The sequence below is a fragment of the Perna viridis genome, chromosome 4 (genome assembly GCF_037379345.1).
Source record: "Perna viridis isolate PV_CMFRI_1.1 ecotype Kerala chromosome 4, ASM3737934v1, whole genome shotgun sequence".
Classification (NCBI taxonomy): Eukaryota; Metazoa; Mollusca; class Bivalvia; order Mytilida; family Mytilidae; genus Perna; species Perna viridis.
Window position 1 is genome coordinate 13,629,349 of NC_142448.1, and position 23,312 is coordinate 13,652,660.

The 23,312-nt window shown below is 32.0% G+C and overlaps 1 protein-coding gene across 3 annotated transcripts in view; it reads right to left on the reverse strand.

Annotated features, from left to right (window-relative positions):
• LOC148618944 (ubiquitin C-terminal hydrolase 7-like) overlaps nucleotides 1-23,312 on the reverse strand; it is a 52,470-nt gene that overhangs the window by 16,818 nt on the left and 12,340 nt on the right. For all 3 annotated transcript variants that reach the window (XM_088578345.1, XM_088578344.1, XM_088578346.1), the window contains 13 exons: nucleotides 21,595-21,665; nucleotides 19,768-19,832; nucleotides 15,541-15,629; nucleotides 13,613-13,721; nucleotides 10,962-11,092; nucleotides 10,528-10,582; nucleotides 8,461-8,541; nucleotides 8,122-8,212; nucleotides 7,471-7,553; nucleotides 3,379-3,488; nucleotides 2,848-3,001; nucleotides 1,365-1,509; nucleotides 295-364 (listed from right to left, as the gene is read on the reverse strand). In XM_088578345.1, the coding sequence (XP_088434471.1) occupies nucleotides 295-364; nucleotides 1,365-1,509; nucleotides 2,848-3,001; nucleotides 3,379-3,488; nucleotides 7,471-7,553; nucleotides 8,122-8,212; nucleotides 8,461-8,541; nucleotides 10,528-10,582; nucleotides 10,962-11,092; nucleotides 13,613-13,721; nucleotides 15,541-15,629; nucleotides 19,768-19,832; nucleotides 21,595-21,665 (1,254 nt within the window). The remainder of the gene's footprint in view (nucleotides 1-294; nucleotides 365-1,364; nucleotides 1,510-2,847; nucleotides 3,002-3,378; nucleotides 3,489-7,470; nucleotides 7,554-8,121; nucleotides 8,213-8,460; nucleotides 8,542-10,527; nucleotides 10,583-10,961; nucleotides 11,093-13,612; nucleotides 13,722-15,540; nucleotides 15,630-19,767; nucleotides 19,833-21,594; nucleotides 21,666-23,312) is intronic.

Here is a 23,312-nt window from a genome sequence, read left to right on the forward strand (position 1 = left end):
AAAAACTTTGTGAAAGACACAGAGACAGACAAACAAGCCAAAAACAATTTGTCTCCCAACCAAAGTGAGGGGAGACTTAATGTAACTAAAATTGCTAAATGACTTACAGCTTCTAATGCTATTAATATATTAATCAGAAAAACAATGTGCAAAGTTTAAATAATCTTGGTTAAATACTTATTAGTAACAGATTACACACAGGAAAAAAAACCAATCAAGTTCAAGGTAATATTGAAAGTTCTTTCATTAACAATGCATACAATATTCAGGGAAAGTCAACCATGTTTTGTTTACCTTTCTTCTGCCAATCTGTCTACTAATGATTCAGGAATGTCTTTTTCACCCACATTCACAAGAGTATCGCCTAAACAACAAAATAAATGTTACTAGTATTTTTTTTTCTCTCAAATATTTTGAAATCAAATAAAAAGCTTCACACGCCGGCTAATCACAGCCGCAGGTAAACCCTGAATGTTTGATATGATAAATTGATAAATAAATAAAAAATAAATCACGGAAAACAATGCGACATAAATAGTCAGCTTGCGCTAAAACAATGATAAAATGTTTTCATGATTGACTGATTTCTCCATATGTTTGAAAAAAAAAAAAACAAACAAACAAAAAAAGCTATGGATTGTACAAAATGGTGACAGTTATGGAGCAAAACTCTGCTACGATGTCAGTAAAGTTGGGTAAAACTTGAATATGAAATCAGAAAAAGGATCTTCAGATGTCTATGATGTTGCTCATATGTATATCACTGTTTCATCACAGCTTTGAAGCCAGTCATACTGTGGTTTCATTTATTTTGTGGGTATTAATTTTCATATTTAGAGGAAAAAAAAAAAACATCTTGCTGGGTACTCGAATTTATAGTTTGTAGGTCAATAAAATAAAAAATTGATTTCTTTGTGTTTTCTGTCAAATGAAGACTGAAGTATAACCTTTCATGTTAAAGATTTACACCAAGCAGTTTTTAAAGGCATTTATTTTAGCAGATATGTATTTCACAAGGGCTAATAAACATTGATTAGACCAAATTGGTCAAGCAGTTTCAGAGGAGAAGAGTTTTGAAAAATTGTTAACGACCATGAAGGACGACGACAGACGCCAGGTGATGGCAATAGCTTACATTGCCTTTGGCCATGTGAGTTAAAAATGACAGAAAAGTTGATTACTACAGGGCTCCTGCTGGTAGTCATCGCTGTCATAATTACTCTTGGTCACCTTCATGTGCTCTAAGTATCTGAAGACCCTTTACACAAATGCTCTGTAAAGTAAATTACTGGTCAGTAAGATCAAAATAAAAAATTGTCAAATTAGCAACAGAGATAAATATTTTAAAGTATAGAAATACCAACCTATACAAGACTCTCGAATATACACTAACATGTAAGCATTTGTACAATGTTTAACATTCATTTCTTCATCTTGACCTCCAAAGTTGTTGTCAATGGCTTCTGACTTTGTACACCGAGACACTACATCATCATCAAATTTACACCACTGAAAAACAAGAAGTTTTCTTACTATTGTTAATATTGATAATCAAGTAAATTAAAATGAATTTTTAAAATACTATTTAGGATGTCAACTTAAAGAACTAAAATTCTCTGCATGATAATTTGGACACTATCTTCTACCTGGATACGAATATGATTTAGGATTGTGATTAAAGATTTGACACCACAGGTTTCTGTCAGAGAACTCATGCGGTAGAATCACTTAAAAAAAATGGGTCAAAGACAGAAATGGCCAGGATGTAGAAGTGCGACAGACCTGAAATCGCATATCAAGATATGGAACCCAATACTGAAGTTGTGTACCAACTATCTGGTGGCTGTGATAATACCGGTAACAAATTGTCTTGTGTCCTCGTCATGATTAATTAATCCCATCAATAAATATATCAGTTGCTTGTTAGATATAAAATGAACAGCTGAAACCATAATCAGTGACATCAAAATATTCTTTGCCACGCCTCAATAATCACGTGACAACATTAGTTATTTGATACACAAAAACAAAAGTATGGCAGTTGTATTATAATCTGCCGTGTTCTTTTGTGAGGAAATAGATTAAAACCAGATTCTATTCAAGAAGATTTTATTGACAATCTAGGCTTACAAAGGTAACAAGTGAACAAAAAACTCATGAAAAATCTATAAATATGCTTTGGCAGCTCACAAGTGGTCTCTGATTCGATGAAGACTCCCTTGTGGTTGTTAATTTTCGACTGATCTAAGGTCTTTAAAAATGTGTTGATACAATGTATGGGTGTATTATACGCATCCCATGTTCTGAAATTAGTTTCCTGATAAAAAAGTGCCCACAATACACACCAAAATACTGTAATTGGTCAAGAGGTGGGCAATTAAAACTAAGTTTTATAAAACATTTGTTTTCTGTTTTGCTTTTTGCTTTTAACCTCCTTTTACCCTAGATTTCCAGAGCTATTGGAGTCATAAACATAAAAGTTCATTCAAAACCTTTCTTTTGTGGCAAGAAACCTTTTTGTAAAATTTCATCAATTAATAATCAAGTTGTCACACCAGACAAATGTCTAAGGACAAGGATGATCGTACCAGCACCATACCAATAAATATGAAAGCTTCAAGCCATGATAAGTCCCATATTTAAGTTGCTCTCTTACAAGCATTCAGCAACGTCTAATGCTTAACCTCCATATAAAGTTTCTTAAAAATACATAACATGCTTACATGGTTCAAATGGGTCAAGAAGAGATGGGTTTCAAGATACATGGATAGACAGATGGATGTGGTGATCACTGTATATTGCCCTAAACCTATTTAGCATAGGTTTAAAAGATTTCCTTCTACCTACCTTTCCATCCCCTTTTGGATTTATATATACAACATAATGCCCTCCATGGTTGTCGCCACTATGTACAAGAACTGCATGCAGTATATAATTAGCTGGGGTCTTCTCTTTCTTATTCAAATACTGGTCTAAGCAGAGCCTTTCTGGGAATTCAAATCTGTGAGATGAGGAGTGAAAAAAATTATCTACCATAACCAAAGTAATACATCATTTCAAATTACCGGTAATAAAAAATCAAGTCCTTAAAAATGACAAGTTTGCAATTTGACAATTAAATGTACTGTACCCGAAAAAAAGTCTACTTTTTTTCATTAGAGCATTAAACAACTATTTTTGGCCTGAACTGCCTGGCAAAGGCACTATTGACCAATCAAAAAATGCTTCAACTATAAAGAATCTTATGATTAGAATTATTACTGAATATTGGCTTTTCATTACACATAAAAATGGTAGAAGACCCTTACTTATATCCACAGTTTAGTCTCTTTAAAACAATGAGTTTGTTTACCCAAAGTCCTCTACATGTCTACTTACTTTTCATTGATTTTGACATATGCATCAGCCATAGGATCATACATAAATCTAAGGAGATGTAGGTGGAGAACAGGAGGGAAAGTAACAAATACAACACCTTTCTCTGCTTCCTGAAATACATCATACAAAGCAAATTACTAATCACAAATATATTGTAAATTCAGAAATTTTCCTGATGTTTTTATCATTGCAAATAAAAATTGCATCATGATACAATCACAGCCAGTTGAACTCTGTTTCCTTAGGGCAAGTGTGGACACAGTATTGATTTGGACACACCTACACCTAGAGACTTAGTGTTCACTATAGACATAGTTTGAAAACAATATTTATCATTTACTTTTAACAAGGTCAATATGTAATATAATCTTACAGGTCCATATATAACATATTGACTAAGTCAAAGTCCTTAATTTATATATTAAATAAGTAGATAATGTATATTCTTTTTGTCTGCAGCACTTCTACCATGACTGGTTGAGAGAAATTACAGAACGGAACGTTTATATCCGGATCTAAATTTAGAACTATAGTGTCAATAAACATATCAATAGGAAGATAGCGTCAATATATTTAAAAATAGAAACAAGACTACATGTACATGGAATATCCTTTGCATGATGTGATCATACCAATGAACAAAGAAGACTGTTACACCACATGTAATATTGCATAACATTTTAAAATTTACTTTATGTAAAAAGTACTGCTTTCAGGGTGCTTTGTGGGTCACTTTGTGACTAATAATCAGGAAAGTGGTTAATAAAAGAGTAAATTCATAAAGCCCTTGTAAAGAAGAACAATTTATCAAGAGAAAAATTGTTAAAATCAAATGAAAATAAAAAAAAAAAAAAAAAAACAACAACCTTACAATAAATGCCTTTTTCCACCCTTTAACCCCTTGTTACTCAAAATTGGTCAGAAATATTCCAAAACAGATTGAACTAGAGGTGCAAGAGAGCTTGAATCACTTGCTTGGTTAAAAAAATCTTTTTAGCTTTCTTAAGCTGGACTCTTGACCTTACGACACTATTGTCACAGGAATCATTTAATCAATAGAGAGCACCTAAGTTCCAATGTACCTACCCGGTTTTCATATTATAAAATAAATCTCTCATAGTTAATTTTTTACTCTTCAAGGGCAACCACTCCAACATTGATCAACAGGTCTTTATGAAAACTTTGGCATAGGTCAATCTCATCAAGCTGATCAATTTTACTTCCTTAACATTTTGCTATACCTATTCGTTTTTGAGTTATTACCACAAATCCTAAATTTTTAGTAACGCTGGCAATCTTTTTCAACAGATGAAAAATCTCCACACATAGATTGTTAAGAATATCTGAACAAACATCCATGCCATGTTTGGTAACAATCCATTATACTTGTAGTCTAAGGGGAGAAGATTTTCAAAGTTGGAAATGTAAACTTCGCTGGAAAAAATCTCAAATTCAGATTTTCCTCAAATCCTTCCTCAACTCAAGTCTTGACCAATCAGATCACTTGAAATTGAAAATTTGAGACAAAAAATCAGGATTTGAGGAAATTCTCAACTTGAAATTTCTTAATGAAACCCTGGCCAGAATCTCAGGCCTCACGCTACTGGGTGATTCGGGTGAAATAGTCATCCTGAAGTCGCTCACTTCACCTTCAGACAACACCAAAAGCGACGTGAATTGCCCTCTCATTTTCAGACATCGCCCATGATCGAGACTGTATGCCGACTTTTAGCGATATTTTGACCAGAGTTATTCCTCTTCTAACAACAAATTCAAACAGGTTCGAGAAAATAAATTGTAAAATTTTTCGAAATCAATCGAATTATAGGTTACAAGCAAGTATTCTAATCAGCTTTTTTGTTTAAAATATTTAAGACAGGATACAGAATGAACATTCTTCACTTCAGCTTACGATAATTCATGTTTTACCGTTCACATTTTGTCACAAAATGTGCAAATCTGTCGTGCGGGTTCTTTGGACTTTTAGGTTAAATATTCTTAATTGATAATTCGGTAGAAAACCCGAAGCATTTCTTTTGATCATCATGTTACATAACAGCACAGTAAATTCTCCTTTCGCCAGAACATTTCTTAAACTTGAGACAAGTTCGTACCGACCGCTACAATATGTGTCAATAAAGTTTCATTCTTGATTTGTCAGTAATAAATCTTTAACGTGATTATTGATACTCTAGATCAACTTATATCAAGAGACTGGATATTTTGAACAAGAAATCATTATGGATTAAGTTGGATCAGTTAAAAAAACAGAACAAAATGAAAATTCCAACAGAAATTTCCTATTCCAGTGCTGATAAAAAATACCAAATCAATAGGACAATGCATTGCAAGAAGCTTTGCTTTGCTCAATCATATATTAATTTTGCTGTAATAAATTTGGAAAGAGGTAGAGGTATAGATTAGAAATTCAATTTCATGAATATATGATACAGTCAATCATTCAGTCAGCAGGCTGATTTCATTTTGTCCAAAATATTTAATTACTTACACATGCAGCTTAAAGAAAAAGTAACATTTATCTCAAGAAAAGAAAATTAATTTACGAAAATGCTTGCTTATATTGTGTGCATGTAAGTAACATATAACATATATAATTTTAAAAAGCTTGAGTCCTGGAATCTACAACTCATTCATCAGTCCACAGATCTTTCTAAAAAATAACTCATTATGCTGAACAATTTTACCCTGCCAGATTTTAGCAAAGGCCAACTGTTTTTGATTGATATGCATAATTCTGCAATTTGACCTCAATTGGTTCTATTTTTAGTAACAACACCCATGTTTTTTGCACGATCGAAATTCCCCATGCTTAGATTATTAAAGATCTTCTATGGAACATTCATGCTAAGATTTGTTACAATCCATCCAGTAGTTAAAAGGGAAAAGATTTTCAAAGTTTGAAATACAAAATTCTAGTGAAAAATCCATTTCACAGCCCTCTATCTGAAAATTATGGCATATGTTCAACCTATCATGCTAAACAATTATACTCCCTGTCAGATTTTTTTCGGAAAATTCTGCAATTTGACCTCTATGGTCTTTTTTTTTTTAAGAAACTGAGGCCATGTTTTTTTGATAGATCAAAAATCCCCACAGATTGTTTAAAATACCCTGAGGAAAATTCATGCAAAATTTGGTTACAATCTGTCAAGTAGTTACAGAGTAGAAGATGCTTGAAAAAGTTAACAGAAGACAACTACAACAACGGACACATAGTGATGGCAATTGCTCACATAGCCTTTTGGCGAGGTGAGCAAAATACAGGTAAGATTACCTATTTTACCCCTTTTGATCCCTTTGTTCATGAAGTTTTGTTCACTACAACTTAAGTAAGTGGAAAGGAATGAAAAAATTATCAACAGCAATGACAACATCATAACATAATATAACCAAAATTTTTTTAGGTACGTTTGGAGCACGTTATTTTGCTGATAAATGCTTCAAATAATTTTGGAGGAAATTTAATTCAAATGAAGTGAAACTGTATTATTATGTAAGTGCACAGAATGGTTTCATGAAAACAATTACAAGCATTTTTCACCAGGTTACTCAACTTGTGAAAATAAATGCACAAATAAATTTCTGAATCTTCAGTGTAACAATGGGAACTATTACAACTAAGTTTGTTTAATTCTTGTAAGAATTGAACTGAACTTGAAATGTTAGAATCAACAAATAAACTACTTCCTTATCAAAAAAGCAGCCAGCTAACTTGTTAGTCTGATTGATTTAACACCTGTGCAAAGGTCAAACACTCAAAGAGAATGATAACCGATCAAAGGTGTAAATACCTAAAACAAGGCATTTAAATTATTACAAATTTTTGCCTGCAGATCAAAAATCCACTTGCACATGGGATAAAAAAAGCTTAAAAGTTGATACTAAAAAATTATGCAGGTAATTTTTTTTTACAATAAGGGGAAAGGAACTGTGACATAATTAGTAGACAAAAAGAAAATGATCAGTGATAAAATGAAATCTGAAAATGTTAACTAAAAACACCAGTTTAAAAAATAAAAATTATAATAGTAATTTGTGAATACATAACAACAAGCATCATAATACACAAACCTGCAGACCATAGTCCCCAGCATCATATTTGTTATCACCTTCTAGAGATTCTTGTTTGATATAGTCATCAAATGACTCGTACACTGTAAATATATCAATTTGAATTGTAAGGGAACTTTATTTAAGCAAATGGTACATATTGAAAATTTCAGTCTTAAAAAAAAACAACACAATACACTTAATCAAGAATTTGAGTACAAGTACTCTGAGGGCTACTCCAATAAATCATATGAGGAGGAAGGCACTTTCATTCTTTGTACAGGTGTCTTGACAAAATGTAAAGTTTAAAGTTTAATACAAAACATCAATAAAACTTCTATGGGTGGCTCCACTGGTAAAAAAGTGCCTTCCCCGGCTACCTAATATCTTTTCAAGGGCTGAAGTCTACCTACAAGTCTATTGTTTTAAAAAATTTTTTTTGATTCTTGAACTTCAACATATTTGAATAATACCATGGAGTCCAAATCAGTTATGTCCATTACCAATGAACTGTAACCTATGTTTAAGTGAGCCAAAAACAAATATTGTGTCAACACTTGGCAAAATTTTGTTGTGGTCATTTCTAAATGAAAGCAATCTTCATAATGGAAAGGAACATCAAAACCCATATTAACTCTCTTAAAAATTCTTATTTGAAGCATTGTTACCTACCATTTTTCTTCCCTTTAAGGTTTAGCTGTATATCATAAAATGCTTCTTCTTTTTGAGAGCAGTATTCCACATGTTTACATCTTATGTATGACTGAAACACATGAAAAACTAAAACTGTGAATGACTTAACCATAGTGATATTTCCCACTTACAACATGTAAAACCTTTCAGTAGGATTAGCTCCCTTTCAATTGAAAAAACTGCCATGACTTGTGAAAAAAATTGAAAAGTCATAGGTTTATTCTGGTAACAAAAGACTGACTTAGTTATGGTGTATGAATTCCACAATTGTATTTAAGAACTGCTGAATCTTTTTAGTGCACCTTCTACCATACTAACCAACATTTTTCCTTCAAAAAGACGAGGAATGCATCCATCTACAACTGTTCCTTTCATCTTACTTTCCATATTTTCTAAAAGCTAAAATTGACAAGATAAAATAAGCAGAAGTGATTTTTTTGAGTTAACCAAAAAGGTGGAAATTGCTGAAATTGGAAGTAAACATAGTAAAAAAAGAAACTGCAATGGTAAATTCCGGATTTGAAAAAGTCGAAAAAAATCAGATCTGAATAAAAACCCACAATATCAACAAATTGTTCAGTTATACAGTGAAACTTCTCCAAACCGGACCCTCAGAAAACCGGTCTAACCTTCAAACCGGTTGTTTTAAAAAGTCCCGACTAATATACCTTAAAACCCGTGTGTTTTGTCTTCTATAGACCGCCCACCCCTTAAAACCATAATTCGGCTGGTTTTTCAGTTTTAGTTACATATTTCAAATAAAAACAATCTCTCAATTCTGGCTGCCCGGTTATTGTTCACCTGTAATAAATGTGTCAACAAAACTGTAAATGATTATGTAATATTACGTAATTAATAATTCATTCACTGACCGGTTTGCATTTCATCATTGGACAGTAGTTTAAACAACAAATTTAATCCAGGCATTACATTTTGTCACTGGTTGGCTGTTAATTGGTGTGTACACAAGTCGGGCAACCGGGGTCATTTAATAGTTTGATCATTAAGACCTTTTAACTGTCAATTGATGTGACCTGTACCCAAGCCAAAACATCATAAGGGTGAAATGATTAGACTTTGTAAATAGGTAATTTACGGAAACAATACAAATAATTAATTGCCATCAATAGCCCTTTGATCTTTAATACATTCTTTCAAATCCGTGAACATTATTTTGTCGGCAGTACAGTTTGTAAAATCAAATCATTAACAAATGATGCAAGCTTTGAAATGAAATAAAAGGCCTAAAGTTTTGAATTGGCATTATACATGTCTTGACCAACAAACTGGCAAGGTGTAGGGTTATAGAACACATTAATGGAAACAGCTCTTAGAATTCATGGCTATTTTTCACAAAACCGGCCACCCCTATAAACTGGCCATTTTTTCTTGTCCCAGTGGTGTCCGGTTTGGAGAAGTTTCACTGTATTTATAAGACCATAATTTAAATTGCGCCTAACATCTAAGTTCAGGGGAATATTATGAACAGGAGGCTGTCAAACCAGTAAACCAAATTTTCCCCGCATTAAAATTAGAACTGTGAATGATTAATTAGTTGCAACTCAAACATGACAAAAGTGAAAGTCCCCATATTGTTCAATAGGAAAAGAACCTACCAAATACTTTTCAATTTAATGAACAGACATGAGTTAGTGTCCAGAAATGGCCACATCTTAAACAACAAAACCATTATGTAAGAAGATCAAACCTAACTTGACATTTTGTCAATTAAAACATATCCAAATTTGAAAGCAATCTGCCAAATACATATCAAGTTATTGCATGAACAATCTTTGGCAGATATAGAATTCCATGAAGATCAGTAACATATTCTTATGTAATTGCCCTGAAACCAGAAAATTATTTGGTTTTTTTTTACCCCTCATGCCTTCACAAGTAGGTCATAACCCCCAAAATCAATGCTAGCATGACTTTGGCAGTATAAAACCTTTAGATACAATTTCATTGAGATCTTATGTTATAAAGTTTAATCCTTGTTTCTATATACTAAGGGATGTAACTCTCAAAAACAATGGAAATCTTATCTGTGTATTCTTGTAGTAAATTAACCATCTAAACCAAAGTATGATCTTCACAGCATTGAACCTTTTGGTAAAAATGAAATCCATATACTTGTACTTATATTTAAGTCATATAGTTGATTTTTGTAAAAGGCTTGTTCTTGGCCTTCTATAGTTATACAACCAGACCTGATTTTATGAGGACAATGAATAAAGCAGAAATTGGAAGAAAAAAAAAAGGTACAGTAATGTAAAATGTGTTTTATTTACTTCCAACCAATAAAAACTCTACAGTTTAGTGTTCAATCAAAAATTGAAAGCCTAGATGAGAAACTAGCTAAAACTCTATAAAATATTGGCTCACCACTCTACACAATTCCTGTACATCATGCTGCATGAAGGTGTCTAGAGTTTCCCACCTAACAAAAGAAAATCATGTATATCATTAACACAAATTAAAATAATCTGCAAAATGGAAATAGGATGTGAATTTCCAATGCATTTCAAAAGAAAATATAATCTACAGTAAGTTTCTTGAAAAAATGATACCAACAAATGTTTACTGCTAATGGTTGATGATCTTCTCTAAATATCAAGTAAGGTCTACTCTGTTTGCACATAAACAATACCCACTGGAGGCACAAGATGTCTTCATGTTTCCTATAATTTTTAAAAGTGACTCAAAATTTGGCATTGAATTCCATTGAGTCCATAGATAATGGCATAGACACCACAGAAAAAAGTGTCATACAATTCTTTAATTTCCCTTAGCAGAAAGCAGGGATCATATATCCTCACCCAAATGATTTTGTAAGCTTTTTAGTGCCAACAGGTTTATCACCAAACTGTAGTTCATAAAAGACCCTCTGTAGTGATAATGGCACACTTTTGTCTGGATCGTCACTTTCAGTTGGCATAAGGTAGGTAGCCTGCAATAAAAATTTAATTAAATAATGCATTTCACTATCCACTTTTATAATTGTAAACATTCTTAAGACAAATGTAAGGCATAAAATTTTGTTATGAACTGTAAGTATGTACTTATGATAGCATGTACTTCTAAAAAAATTATCATAATTATTACAGAAGAGTTTGTTAGTCTTATCACTTTTCTAACAGGAATCCTGATGTAGAATGTAATGAAACCTGAAGACCGATCTGCATTTTATTATTTACTTCTAGGATCACCAAACAATGCATTACAATGCAAAATCTTCTGTTACTGCCTTTCTTCACACTTTTATTACGTACAAATGATTCTTGCCATTTGTATCTGTATCTATTCACAGGAAGACACTTTAGATTAGGACCCATCAGCGATTTAGCTAGTGCTTGTTATTTTCGCCATTTACGAAACGACTTCATAAATTACGAAAATGTTTTAGATAATTTTCGTCACTTAAAATTAGAAAAGTGTATAAAAAAAATTCCATTCAAAAAGGAATTTCAGATAAATTTTCGTCACCTTAAATAAAAATGTTGATAAAAACTGTCAATCGAAAGTTACATAATTTCACCTGGCCTTACGCTCTGACAAGTTTATGACGACAAGCTTGGTAATTACCTGATCAGCCAGGTGTGAAATACATTCTTTTGTTCACCTGGCATCCCTGATATGTGCATCATTAATAATCCTTTAAAATAACAACAATTTATCAATCCTTTGTTCATTAGGACCAAAAAAGATAATCCCTGGGTTCTCACTCAACTTCAGCCAGTCGTTTTCGACCGCCAAAAAAAGCCTCGAGTTGACTCGAGACATTTCTGCTTTTAAGTACGTTTAAAATGTAACTTATATATATTCTTATTTTAAGGATTAGTCGTGTTAAATGATTTCGATCTTTAATGGATACCGACCGATTTTATTCCCATATAAAAACAAAACCCTTCACGAACCTCGCAACATATATAGTATCTATTTTTAGAAATTTAAATGCACACAAAAACAATGTCTCTGATGTGTGACTGGTCATCTCATGGATTTCAATTAATTTTAACGCAATAGTGGACAGTTAGGAAGTATTAATCAACGATAAATATTTATTTTATGATTCCCTTTTCTTCTTGGAGGAAATCACAATGATTACGAACGTCCTCAATTCTACTCATGATCTGGGGTCAAAGGTCACTAAAAAAAAAAAAATTACCACCCAGCAACCGCTTACAGAGTGCAACATTCTACAGTTGACTATGCCAATGTGGCCAACCTCCTTTCTGTCCAGTTTCTGTGTTATATTCAGGTGACTGAGAGGGGATTTAGTAGGTACTATCTGATCAAGACCTATCTTAGGAACAGACTCAAGGTTTCATCAATCAATTCTCTTCTAAAGATCTGTCTCCATTCTTCTGATTTGAGGAGTTTTAGGTTGAAGAGGGCTTTTGAGATGTGGTGCTTGGCAAAGGACATGAGGATTTTCTTTTATTAGTTGAGTGTCAGGTCATGCCATAATAGTAGCTATGTCAAATAGTACCTATTTTTAGACTGAATGCATCAAAGCTTTGTCATGATATAAAAAAAAATTTCTATTTTACTATTTTTCTAATAGTAACTATTTTATTTTATTAAGTAACACACGTTTTCTTATAGAAAATAATAGTTATTTTGTTGTAACATTTATTGTATTTATTGTTATGCCTGTATCTGTAAACTATAATGAATATATTAAGAATGTTTGTCTTTATGATACTACTGACTATTTAAAAAAATTCTGCTGCCCATAATGTGTCGTTTGTGCTCTACGCAAAAGTGATTAAAGCCCTCAAAATCCTAGCTAAAACCCCCACCCATTCTTATGAAACCAAGGAGACATGTGACAAGACTAACGCAATCTATAGGGTGTGCATATCTTTAACGTGTATATAAAAACACTGCATACTTTGAATAAGATTAGTAAGTCCAGTTACAAGTTTGTATGTCAAAACCATACAGTGACAAAAGTATTAACAAAATCAACATGCTAAAAATGTAAAAGGAAGAAAGACAAGTTTGTCCATAATATGAGATGCACATGCTCAATATACATTATAAACACTGTGCAAAGCTTGAATTAGAGGGTTTCAATACTTAGGAGTAACTAATTACAAAAATTATGTACCCCTAGGCATGACCATAGGTAGACAATACTAAGCATCTACTAGACCAGGGATGATTTTACAATGTCAATAATGTGTAAACTGGCAAAATCAAAAGTAAATATACAATAAAAAAAGAACTAACCGTAAAATCCGGATTTGAAATAGCAGAAATCTGCTAAAAAACGTTAGAAAATCATCCCTGCTAGACTTGCTTTGATGGTTGGTGATGCATGTAAAAGCAGCAACAAAGTGATTATTAATTCATTTACTTAACACCTAAAATTTTTCTAAAAATATCATAGAAATTTGATAAAATATTTAAGAATTGGCTTCATAAATTGATGAAGACAGATCTTGTTTAAAAATTCACATACCTTTCTAAGCCTGTTGGTGAAGTAGAGAGTTTGAAGAAGTGAATTCATGTAGCAAGTTGCACCTTGGTTTTTCAAACCAACAAAGCCTGTATGTTTTTTTGAGTCCCAGCTGAAAAGAAACAAGGGAATATGTTTTATATAAAGCACAAGTAAGTAAAAGAATAAATCATATTAACATCATCAAATTGATATCGATTACTAAATATTAAGAGGGTGCCCATGAGAAGACCAAAGCAATGGGTGGCATATGCCTAATTTTCTTCTTTTTTTTTTTAAAATCCTCCCTTAGAGATCACAAATACATTTTCTAGGAAATGAATGAATGAATGAAATAATTATTACATAGAAAACACTAAAAACTTAAGAATAAAGAGAAATAACTCTATGATCTACTCACAATTGAGTTGATTTGTTAGGGAGCTTTGAACATATAATTCTGAGTCATCTACTTTTGATACAGAAAAAATCCTGTCCTGTCTGACATCATACAGAGTTACAACAAAAAAATTAGTGGCATAAAAGTTACCCTGTGCCACCCAAATTCTAGGATCTGCCAGGCTTCTACGTGAATAGTCCCTTAGTTATTATCTATCTTTCCCCCACAGTTTCCAAATGATAACAGATCAATTATTTTGTATAGTAGTTTCGTATCTTAAAATACAGATTAGGCCCAATTTTCAGCAAAATACAACATGCAGTTTTCAAGTTAGGCCATTTCGAACATTTTGCCACCACCTTTTTCACCATAAGGTGGTGGGGTATCACTTTATGTTCTATTAATCCCCCATAAAAAACATATATATATTTCAATTCATCTAAACAACAGGACTATTAAAAAGATGTCTAGAGTACAGTGAAACTTCTCCAAACTGGACCTTCAAAAAACTGGTCTTATATTCAAACCAGCCGTTTTCAAAAGTCCTGGTCTATATATATATACGTTAAGACCTGTGTGTTTTGTTTTCAATAAACCAGCCACCCCATAAAACAGTTTTAGTAACATAACTCAAATAAAAACAACATCTCAATTCCGGCCAACTGGTTATGGTTCACCTGTAATGAATGTGTCGACAAAACGGTAAATTTTTTATGACAGGTTTATTTGCATTTCATCGGGGGACAGTTGTCTTCACAACAAATTTAATCCAGACATCTCATTTTGTCAATGGTTGGGTGATAACTAGTGTGTACACACATCAGGCAATCAGAGTCATTTAATAGTGCAATCTTTAAACAGTCAATTAATTTCATCTGTAACCAAGCCAAAACAATAAAGAGGTGAAATTATTAACTTTGTTGACAGGTAGTTTACTAAAACAGAACAAATAGTAAATACCAGCAATAGCTGTGATCTTTTGATCTTTAATACATTCTTTCAAAACCCTGAACATTACTTTGTCTGCAGTACCATAAAATCAAACCATTTACAAATGATGCAAGCTTTGAAATGTAATAAAAGGTCCTAAGCTTTGAATTGGCATTAAATATGCCTTGATTAGCAAACTGACAATGTGTAGGGTTATAGAACACATAAAGAAAGATAACTCTTAGAATGGATTTCTATTTTTCACAAAACCAGCCATTTCCTCTTGTTCCAGCGGTGGCCGGTTTACAGAAGTTTCACTGTATACAAAATGTTCTGCTAGGTATACTAACACTTAAACGGGAAGTTCATATCAGACAACAACCAAGATTGTAAACAAAGTATGCCCTATTCATGCCTTATCCACAATTTGAAATCTGTCCAGTGGCAGTCAAGGTTCCATAATAGTACCCACTAAATGAATGGGAGTATAATAAGGATTGAATGTAATTTTTTGTATGTTTCAGGAAAAATATTGTAAAATATAATAATTGAAAAATAATGAGCCATCCTTTATGTAAATTAGTACTTCTTACATCTAAGAATCATTCTTTTTTTTAATTACCTGACCCCATGAGGGGCATCAGCCTTGACTGAAACTTCAATTGTTACTTTGTCATCTTTGACAAACCCTTTGGCTGGATCCATTAATTCCTTAAAAAGAAATCATAAGTGTACAACTTAAGGAAGTACAAAAACAATATTCTCAAGCATGTGGTATATATGGAATAAAGTGGTGACTTGTTGACCCAGTTCTAGAATAATTGGGATGACATGTCTACATGCAGGCAGTTGTTTCTGTGAGGTTGCACTATAAAATTTTGAAACAGCATGTCTAGTGCAAAGCAAGATTAGTTCAATTGATCAAATGTTCTTGTACTGAAATACATGAAATATCTGCCATAAACAATCAATCAATAGAAAACACTATTTTAACAATTAATCTGAGACTATTGCATGACAAAACTGAGTTCCCTATGGAAGATTTTTTCAAGAGAACATAATGTAAACTTCATGAAAAATTTGTTCACAAAACAGTGCAGAAAACTTGAAAGCCAATTTTTGAACTACTGAAGCACCTGATATCAATCCTAGTTTTTTTTTAAGTAATTCATATTGTTAGTGTTTTAGTTTCTAGTGTGCTCTCTTATTTATTTTTTAATCTTAATGTTAAATTGAATTTTAATGTTAGTTACATCATGTATGTAAATCCTCTCTGGTTTCATGTCTTTGGATGCTGAAATCTCTGAGTTGTCCTTTTATTTTGATGCTTCAGGATGTATTTTTTTTTTACAGTTACCACATTTGTGTCCTAAATACATACCAAAATTTGTAAAATTCTTTTAAGTGTTTCAAGAGAAGTTGTGATGACTTGGACAGGACTGCTGGAGAGACAGGTCAAAAATATATTCTCCACAACTTGGTAATGTTCACTACGGCTAACAACTATTTTGACGATTCCTTCTTCCCACAGTGTGCATAGGCAATGGTGGATAATTTGTGTCCACCCTTAGACATGTTCCCACTGGCCAACAGTGGACATGTGGTTCTCTCTGTCCACGTTGCACACACATTCTGGTGGTCACTTTTAAATCTTGTTTAGTTTTAACAGGAATCAGAATTAAAATTTATTCTTACATAATAAATATAACGGTCCTGTTGTATTATAAGAAGCGTATCTAATTGTATGAACTTGCGGTAACAAATATTTCACAGGTGTCAATACAGCTTCTTTATAATTGAGTCATCAATTATCTGTAAGGCAGGGATTACAGTAGAGAAGCGTGATCACTTGCTGACAAATGAACTATAACAAAGTACCCATGGTAACCTTTGACAGGTGCCATTTGATCTTTTCAATTAACAGTAGCGGCATGTTTGAATACAGTGCAGCACTATCACTTGTCAACAAATAAATTGCGTTATATTAGAAAATTTGATTTAATGTTAATCAAGTGTTACTTGATGGATTAGAATATATTCAGAAATACTCATTAGTTCAACATAACTTATATGAATTTGGAAACAACAATTAATCTTGTAAGGTGAATTCAGAGATAAATACTTTTACGGCCATGTGATGGAAAAAGTGCACCCTCCTTTTGCTAAAACTATTTAAAATTCCTAGAGAAAATCAGATAAAATTGGATGTGAAACCCCCTTTGAAAGATACAACTATTTACAACTGCACTCCTTTTTTTCTACGGCACTGCATCATGTTGCTATGAATTTCTCACAATGGCTGATGATGCAGATGTTCTCTCTTGGACCTTTGATTGACAGGTAATCAATTAAATAAAATAAAGAGGGTGTGGTTTTAAGGAAAGATGCAGTATCGTTGATCGACAGGTAATAAATTATAGGAATATTGAGGGTGTGGTTTAAAGAACTGGGCAGTCAACCTGCACGCATAAGAAAATGGCACTTACAAGTACCTGAGAAGACATATACATATAGGTGATTTAATCATGATTAGACATTTATGTGTACTAAGATTGAAGGGTAATAAATAGGTTTATTTTTGTCAACAACTGTAAAAAATTAAATTATAAAATATACGTTGAGTGTAACCTTCATGGAATTCAAGAAAGGATATGTTCATGTATAATTGAAACAAACGAGGGCTGGTGTTACAAATTTAGCTTAAATTTGAAAGTTAACTCTCAAATATGATAATTTATTATGTATCCATTTCAACAACTACAAGTGAAAGACAAAATAATGCAAAACATACGAAATCTCATTTTTGGCCCATTTTAGTAATATATTTGAGATTTTCAGAAAACTTCTACTTCATTTGATGTCAGCACACTAGTGTTAATAAAGATACTGATGAGTTTAATTTATCCTATACATGTATATAGTAAGCTGTAAAATTCATACTAGAATAATTTGAAAATTTTTTTATTAGATCATACCTGGGGGATTCAAACACTACTATTATTTTCAAAGGGGTTTTAAATGTTGAAAATTTTGGATTTCCCTAATACGTTTTTGTAATCATGAAAATTAAATTAGGCTTCTTTGAATTCTTTAATCTAAATATTACTTAACAATTCTTCTATTTAATTAGTAGTTGATCGACCACTTCCTATACATAGACTAAGTGTGACATTCATAATATACACTATTTCTGGTACAATAGTGAGATGTGACTAAATAAGTTTAAAACACATTGATTAATTTTATTTCTAGGTGGCTATGATATGATATGAAATGCATTACAAGATTATTATGTTTTGTAAATAGAAAAAAATGCTTGTAGTGAGCATTATTTTACAAGAACAGTGAATATTTTATTATTTAAAAGAAAAATATGATTGCCTTTGTGTCATTTACCTGTTTGTATACTCATAAACTAACAATGAATATTTTGAAAATGAAAATAATGTTTCTGGAATAAAGTTCTGAAGATTCTAAAAAAAAAATAACGTGATTTGGAAATAAAACACTTTAATGGAAGTCTATTTTTGAAAGTGCATTTTGACATGCGAAGATTTTCGGTAATTAAATAAAATTGAAAAAATTGTTAACTGTTGCCATGTCAACCAAATGTCAATTAACCTCATACCATGCTCAAAATACAGGGACATACTTATTAATGAAAAGCAATTGATTGGACAATGACATTACAAAGGCATTTATCAAATTTGCATATGAAATTGACACACTAAAAGCATTTTTGTTGTTGTTGGTTTAAAAACAAAAGTATACACATGTAAAAGCCACCCGTAAGAATTATTACGTAAGAAACCTGTCAGTAAAAGAGTAGTTTGCAAATACTCGATTTTCTAGAACATCGTAATTTATAATTTGTATGCTACTGTTGTATATAATAACAGAACTAATCGTAGTCAAAATTGTTGAACTAAGTGAAGGGAAAAAAACGGAAGAAATAATTCGTTCAACTGTCTCTTTAAGAACTAACTGCATATTCAATTTAAGAGGGGAGATTTTCACCCATCATTATACTCTGCTAACGTGTGCTCGGATGATACGAGGTTAAATCTGTTGCCATTCGAAAACTCATGAATTACACAGTTCAATATTTCTGGATCATATATTATCTTTCCACTTTCAAATTTTCTTGAAATGACATGATACTGAAATTGGTTAATTATAGACCGTAAGTTAAAGTTGCATGTGTTTGCTTCAAACCCATTCTTTCACTAAGAAAATACATCTGCATTAAATAGGTAGTCAGTAAAATAAGGAGTTAGCAAATACTTGATTTTCTTGAACATCGTAATGTACAATTTGTAACATTCTGGTTAGATGTACAATATTATTACATGATACATGTAGCAACTGGAAATGTTTCAATGAAGGCCTTATGAATTTCCTTAAAAATTATATCAACTTTGGTTTCCGATTAGTCCAGGTTTACAAAAAAAAACAACAACAAAAAACAAAAAAAAAAAAACCACAAGAGTTCAAAGCATTTAATTTGTATAAAAACCATATTATCTTAATTCCTAAGTAAACACCTGTTGGCCTCACAATTTTGGCTTAAGGCCAATTATATATGAAAGGAAATTGATTCTCACGGTCAACAGGTTATCACGCATCCACTGGAAACCGTGGGCGTGCACACTATACTGTCCACCTGACACGGTGGGCAGGTGCATGTGTGTCCACCATGGGCATTAAGGGTGGGCAAAGTGTGGACAACTTGATTTGTCCACAGTGGGCAAGTGGAATCGTCAAAATAGTCGTTAGCTGCAGTGTAGGTATGATAATCACATCAATTCTATGTTTCAGTAGATTAAATCTGATATGAATAAAAACTTACATTCCAGGATAAAAAGTGACTATAGCCCCAATCATTTTCTTTACTATAGAACAAATGCTGAATTTCTGAAAAGAAAAAAAAAAAAAAAAACAACATAGCTTTTTTCTATAATTTTATAAAGATTGACAAACTAATATTCAAGTTATTGCATAAAAACCAAGTGTCTATGGGTGATGATGCTGGTGACGACATGGACTACAGACTACAGTGCCATACCACTATATGACCAAAAATTGTTTAAGGTTCTATAAAAATCATATAATATGACTTCAAGTGGTACAGTCTTAACAATTCCATACATTGATACAATTTGGCAATTAAGAGCCACTATCATTCATATTCCAAAATTAATTATTCAAAAATTTGCCATTAATACAACAGGATCTGCTTTTCCATTTGTTATAAGACAAGAGGCTGCCAGGAGCCTGAATTGCTCACCTGGTTAAATTTTTGCCTTTCAAGGGCAATAACTCCAACAAGGAGTTGTCAGACAATTTGACTCCATTTGATTCATTGGAGACTTTTGTAAGCTTTATAATAAGGATCATTCAGCAATTGAAATCTATTGGCTAAACCTAACGGATTTGGAGATGTATGCAAAAATCTGCTGACTCCATTGTTCTATTTTAAGAAACAGCAGCCATGTTATTCAGCGATCAAAATCCAAACGTTTATTTTCTTAAGGATACCCTATAAAACAAAAATATCAACTTTCATTGAATTTTGCAGAATAGTTTCTGAGGAGAAGATTTTTTGAAGTAATAACATCAAAAAAAGCAAATAAAGTCCAATAGGGCAATAACTCCAACATGGGTCAACAGATTTTCACCAAAATTTGACCACAGTTAGATCTCATCATGCTGAATACTTTTATCCTATCTCAGAATTTGGTTAAACCTAACCGTTTTGGAGATATACAAGTGTATGCAAAAATCTGTTGTCTGACCCCTATGTTCTAATTTTAGTAACGATGACCATGTTTTTTAACAGATCAAAAATCCAAACAGTCATTTTGATACTCTAAGGAACAACCATCTTCAGTTTCATCCAAATCCATTCAGTAGTTTCAGAGGAGATGTCTAAAGAAATTGTTAACGATGACGACAACAGACGACGACGGACGCCAAATGCAGGTCTACACTGACTTGACTGGCCAACAAGGCAATCCGTAAATACACCCCCTTTACATGGCCTAAGGGGCTTTTAGCTTAATCAGGGACTCTGGTATTCCAGTTCACAGCATCAATAATACCAATTGATTATGGGTCAATGTAATATGTTAACAAGACTTTTCATTTTCAAAAGTGTATGATAAATTGTTAATAAAATAAAGATTTAGGATCATAGATCCCAGCTCACTTGAAATAAATAATACTTTATAAAATATTTATCCACAACTTTATCATTCTCATTGCTCTTTTTTTACCTATATTTTCCATCACAGTTAAATGCAAAGATGAATATCATCAATTTCAATGACAACTTCAAATTGACTTTGAAATTACATAATAATAATAATAATAATAATAATACTTTATTTCAAGAGGGTAACACAGTTAGTTTACAACTAATCTTCCCTGAGGTCCTCAAGGAATTGTTACTTACAAACAAGATAAAAATAGTTTTGAATGTCTCGACAGAACATCACATCATGCCCTATCAGATCTGTGTAATTTTTTCTTTCTGGACTTCAAAACTATGGTTCATCTGTGTAAGTGAAGAAAATATTTCATGAGTACGCAATCTTTCTGATCTTCATATCTTAACAGTAATGTGTATACAAGTCAAATGATTAAAGTTATGAACAAAATATCAATTTTAACTTACTTCTAACAAAAGGTTCTGCATCATTCCAAGTCTGAACTTTGATACTTGCAATAGCATTGCAAGACCATGACCTGTGAAAAGGTATTTATAAAAATATAAAATACTTTGATTACAAAAATGCTTTTAAAAAAATAGGGCATATAATGGGACCCAGCTATGTTATGTTGTATTTAATTTAATATCCATGGACACATGCTTAATTACAGTTCATCAAACAACAAATCAAACTCAACTGAATTCAAATGTTTATCTCGACTCCATAAAGATTTTCAGAATTCCAAGAAAGATAACTCAAAATAATCTAAAAAAGTTCACTTCTCATTCATATTCCAGGAAAGATAAATTCCATTCATCAGAGGTCTCACTAATCACTTCCAGGTCAAATGGTCCCCCCCCCTATGTAGTACCAAAAATACACTGAACCTAGACCTATGTATTGTAAGTGCATTATTTGTGTGTATTCTGATTAAAAGAAGTCAAAATAAAGCTGAGAATGTGTACTGTAAAACCATATATGTAATTTACTACAAAAGGGTATGAATATTGTTAACATGTGTGAGTAATTTGTCTCCATGCTGTCAGTTAGCAGAAAAGGTAAAAATGTAGATTTTCAGTATTATTTATTCAAGTTAATTTTGTAAAGAATTTCTACAATCGTCATACCATTAGCATAATGATTTTGAAAGCCTTATTTCCCAGCTTGGCAATGGTATGCAACTTTAAGATGTCATTTGTCCTGGGAATTCGCAGTGAAACTTTGAAAATTACCTTTTTAACATGTAAAGTAATGGAAACATTAAAAGTGGTTAATGAGACCAGAGGAAAAAAACTGAAAATGAAATTCGACTTTATTTAGACTCCATAATACTCAAAATTTACTACTATCTCAAATTGTGTAATATTTAAGGAATAATTACTACAATTCATCAAAAAAAAATTGTTGGGGATAAAAACAACTTTAAATCAAAGTGCAGGTAGTACTGTTTTTTTTATTCTAGTGAAAATTGTAGCATGAGCAAAATTTAAAAGATTACATGATACAAAACAAAATTATAATAATACATTTGCATTTCCCATATAATTTAGAACTGTTTTTCCTAATATGTATAAACTGAATATCAATCAGTTACAAATTTTTTAAGTAAAATCTGTCATCGATAGTTAAACATTATCCAACTTCACACATATTTACAAATTTTGTTCTGTTTCACCATTTCCCCAATTTTTTTTAATCTGTCCAAACAGGGTTCTCAATAAGTTTCAAAGTAGGTGGAAGAAAATTAATACTTTATTTACTTTGTTAAAATCACTGCACTTTACTTCCTGTTTATTTATCATAAAATGTTGATGATAGGATGGAGATTTTGACCGATAATTTTATTAAATGGAACATGCTTAGCACATTTAAAGTTTCCTGGAACATTAATGCTAGAACATCATTTCCTACATGCTAATTTATTACAAAACATCTAAAAAGGAGTCTCTCAAATCCCAGTTCATTTGAAGACTAGATCTTATTTTTATCTATAGAAATAACAGAATATCATTGAGATGCATAATTGCCAGAAAAATATTTACAGGTTATAAAAGTTGTATTGAATGACATAAAAAAAAAAAAAAAAAAAAAAAAAAATTTGTGCTATATATTTTGTAGTGTCCAGAAACAGCAGGGAGGTTAATGTCCTTAACTGGCGACAAAGTATTTTGATAAATCAAAA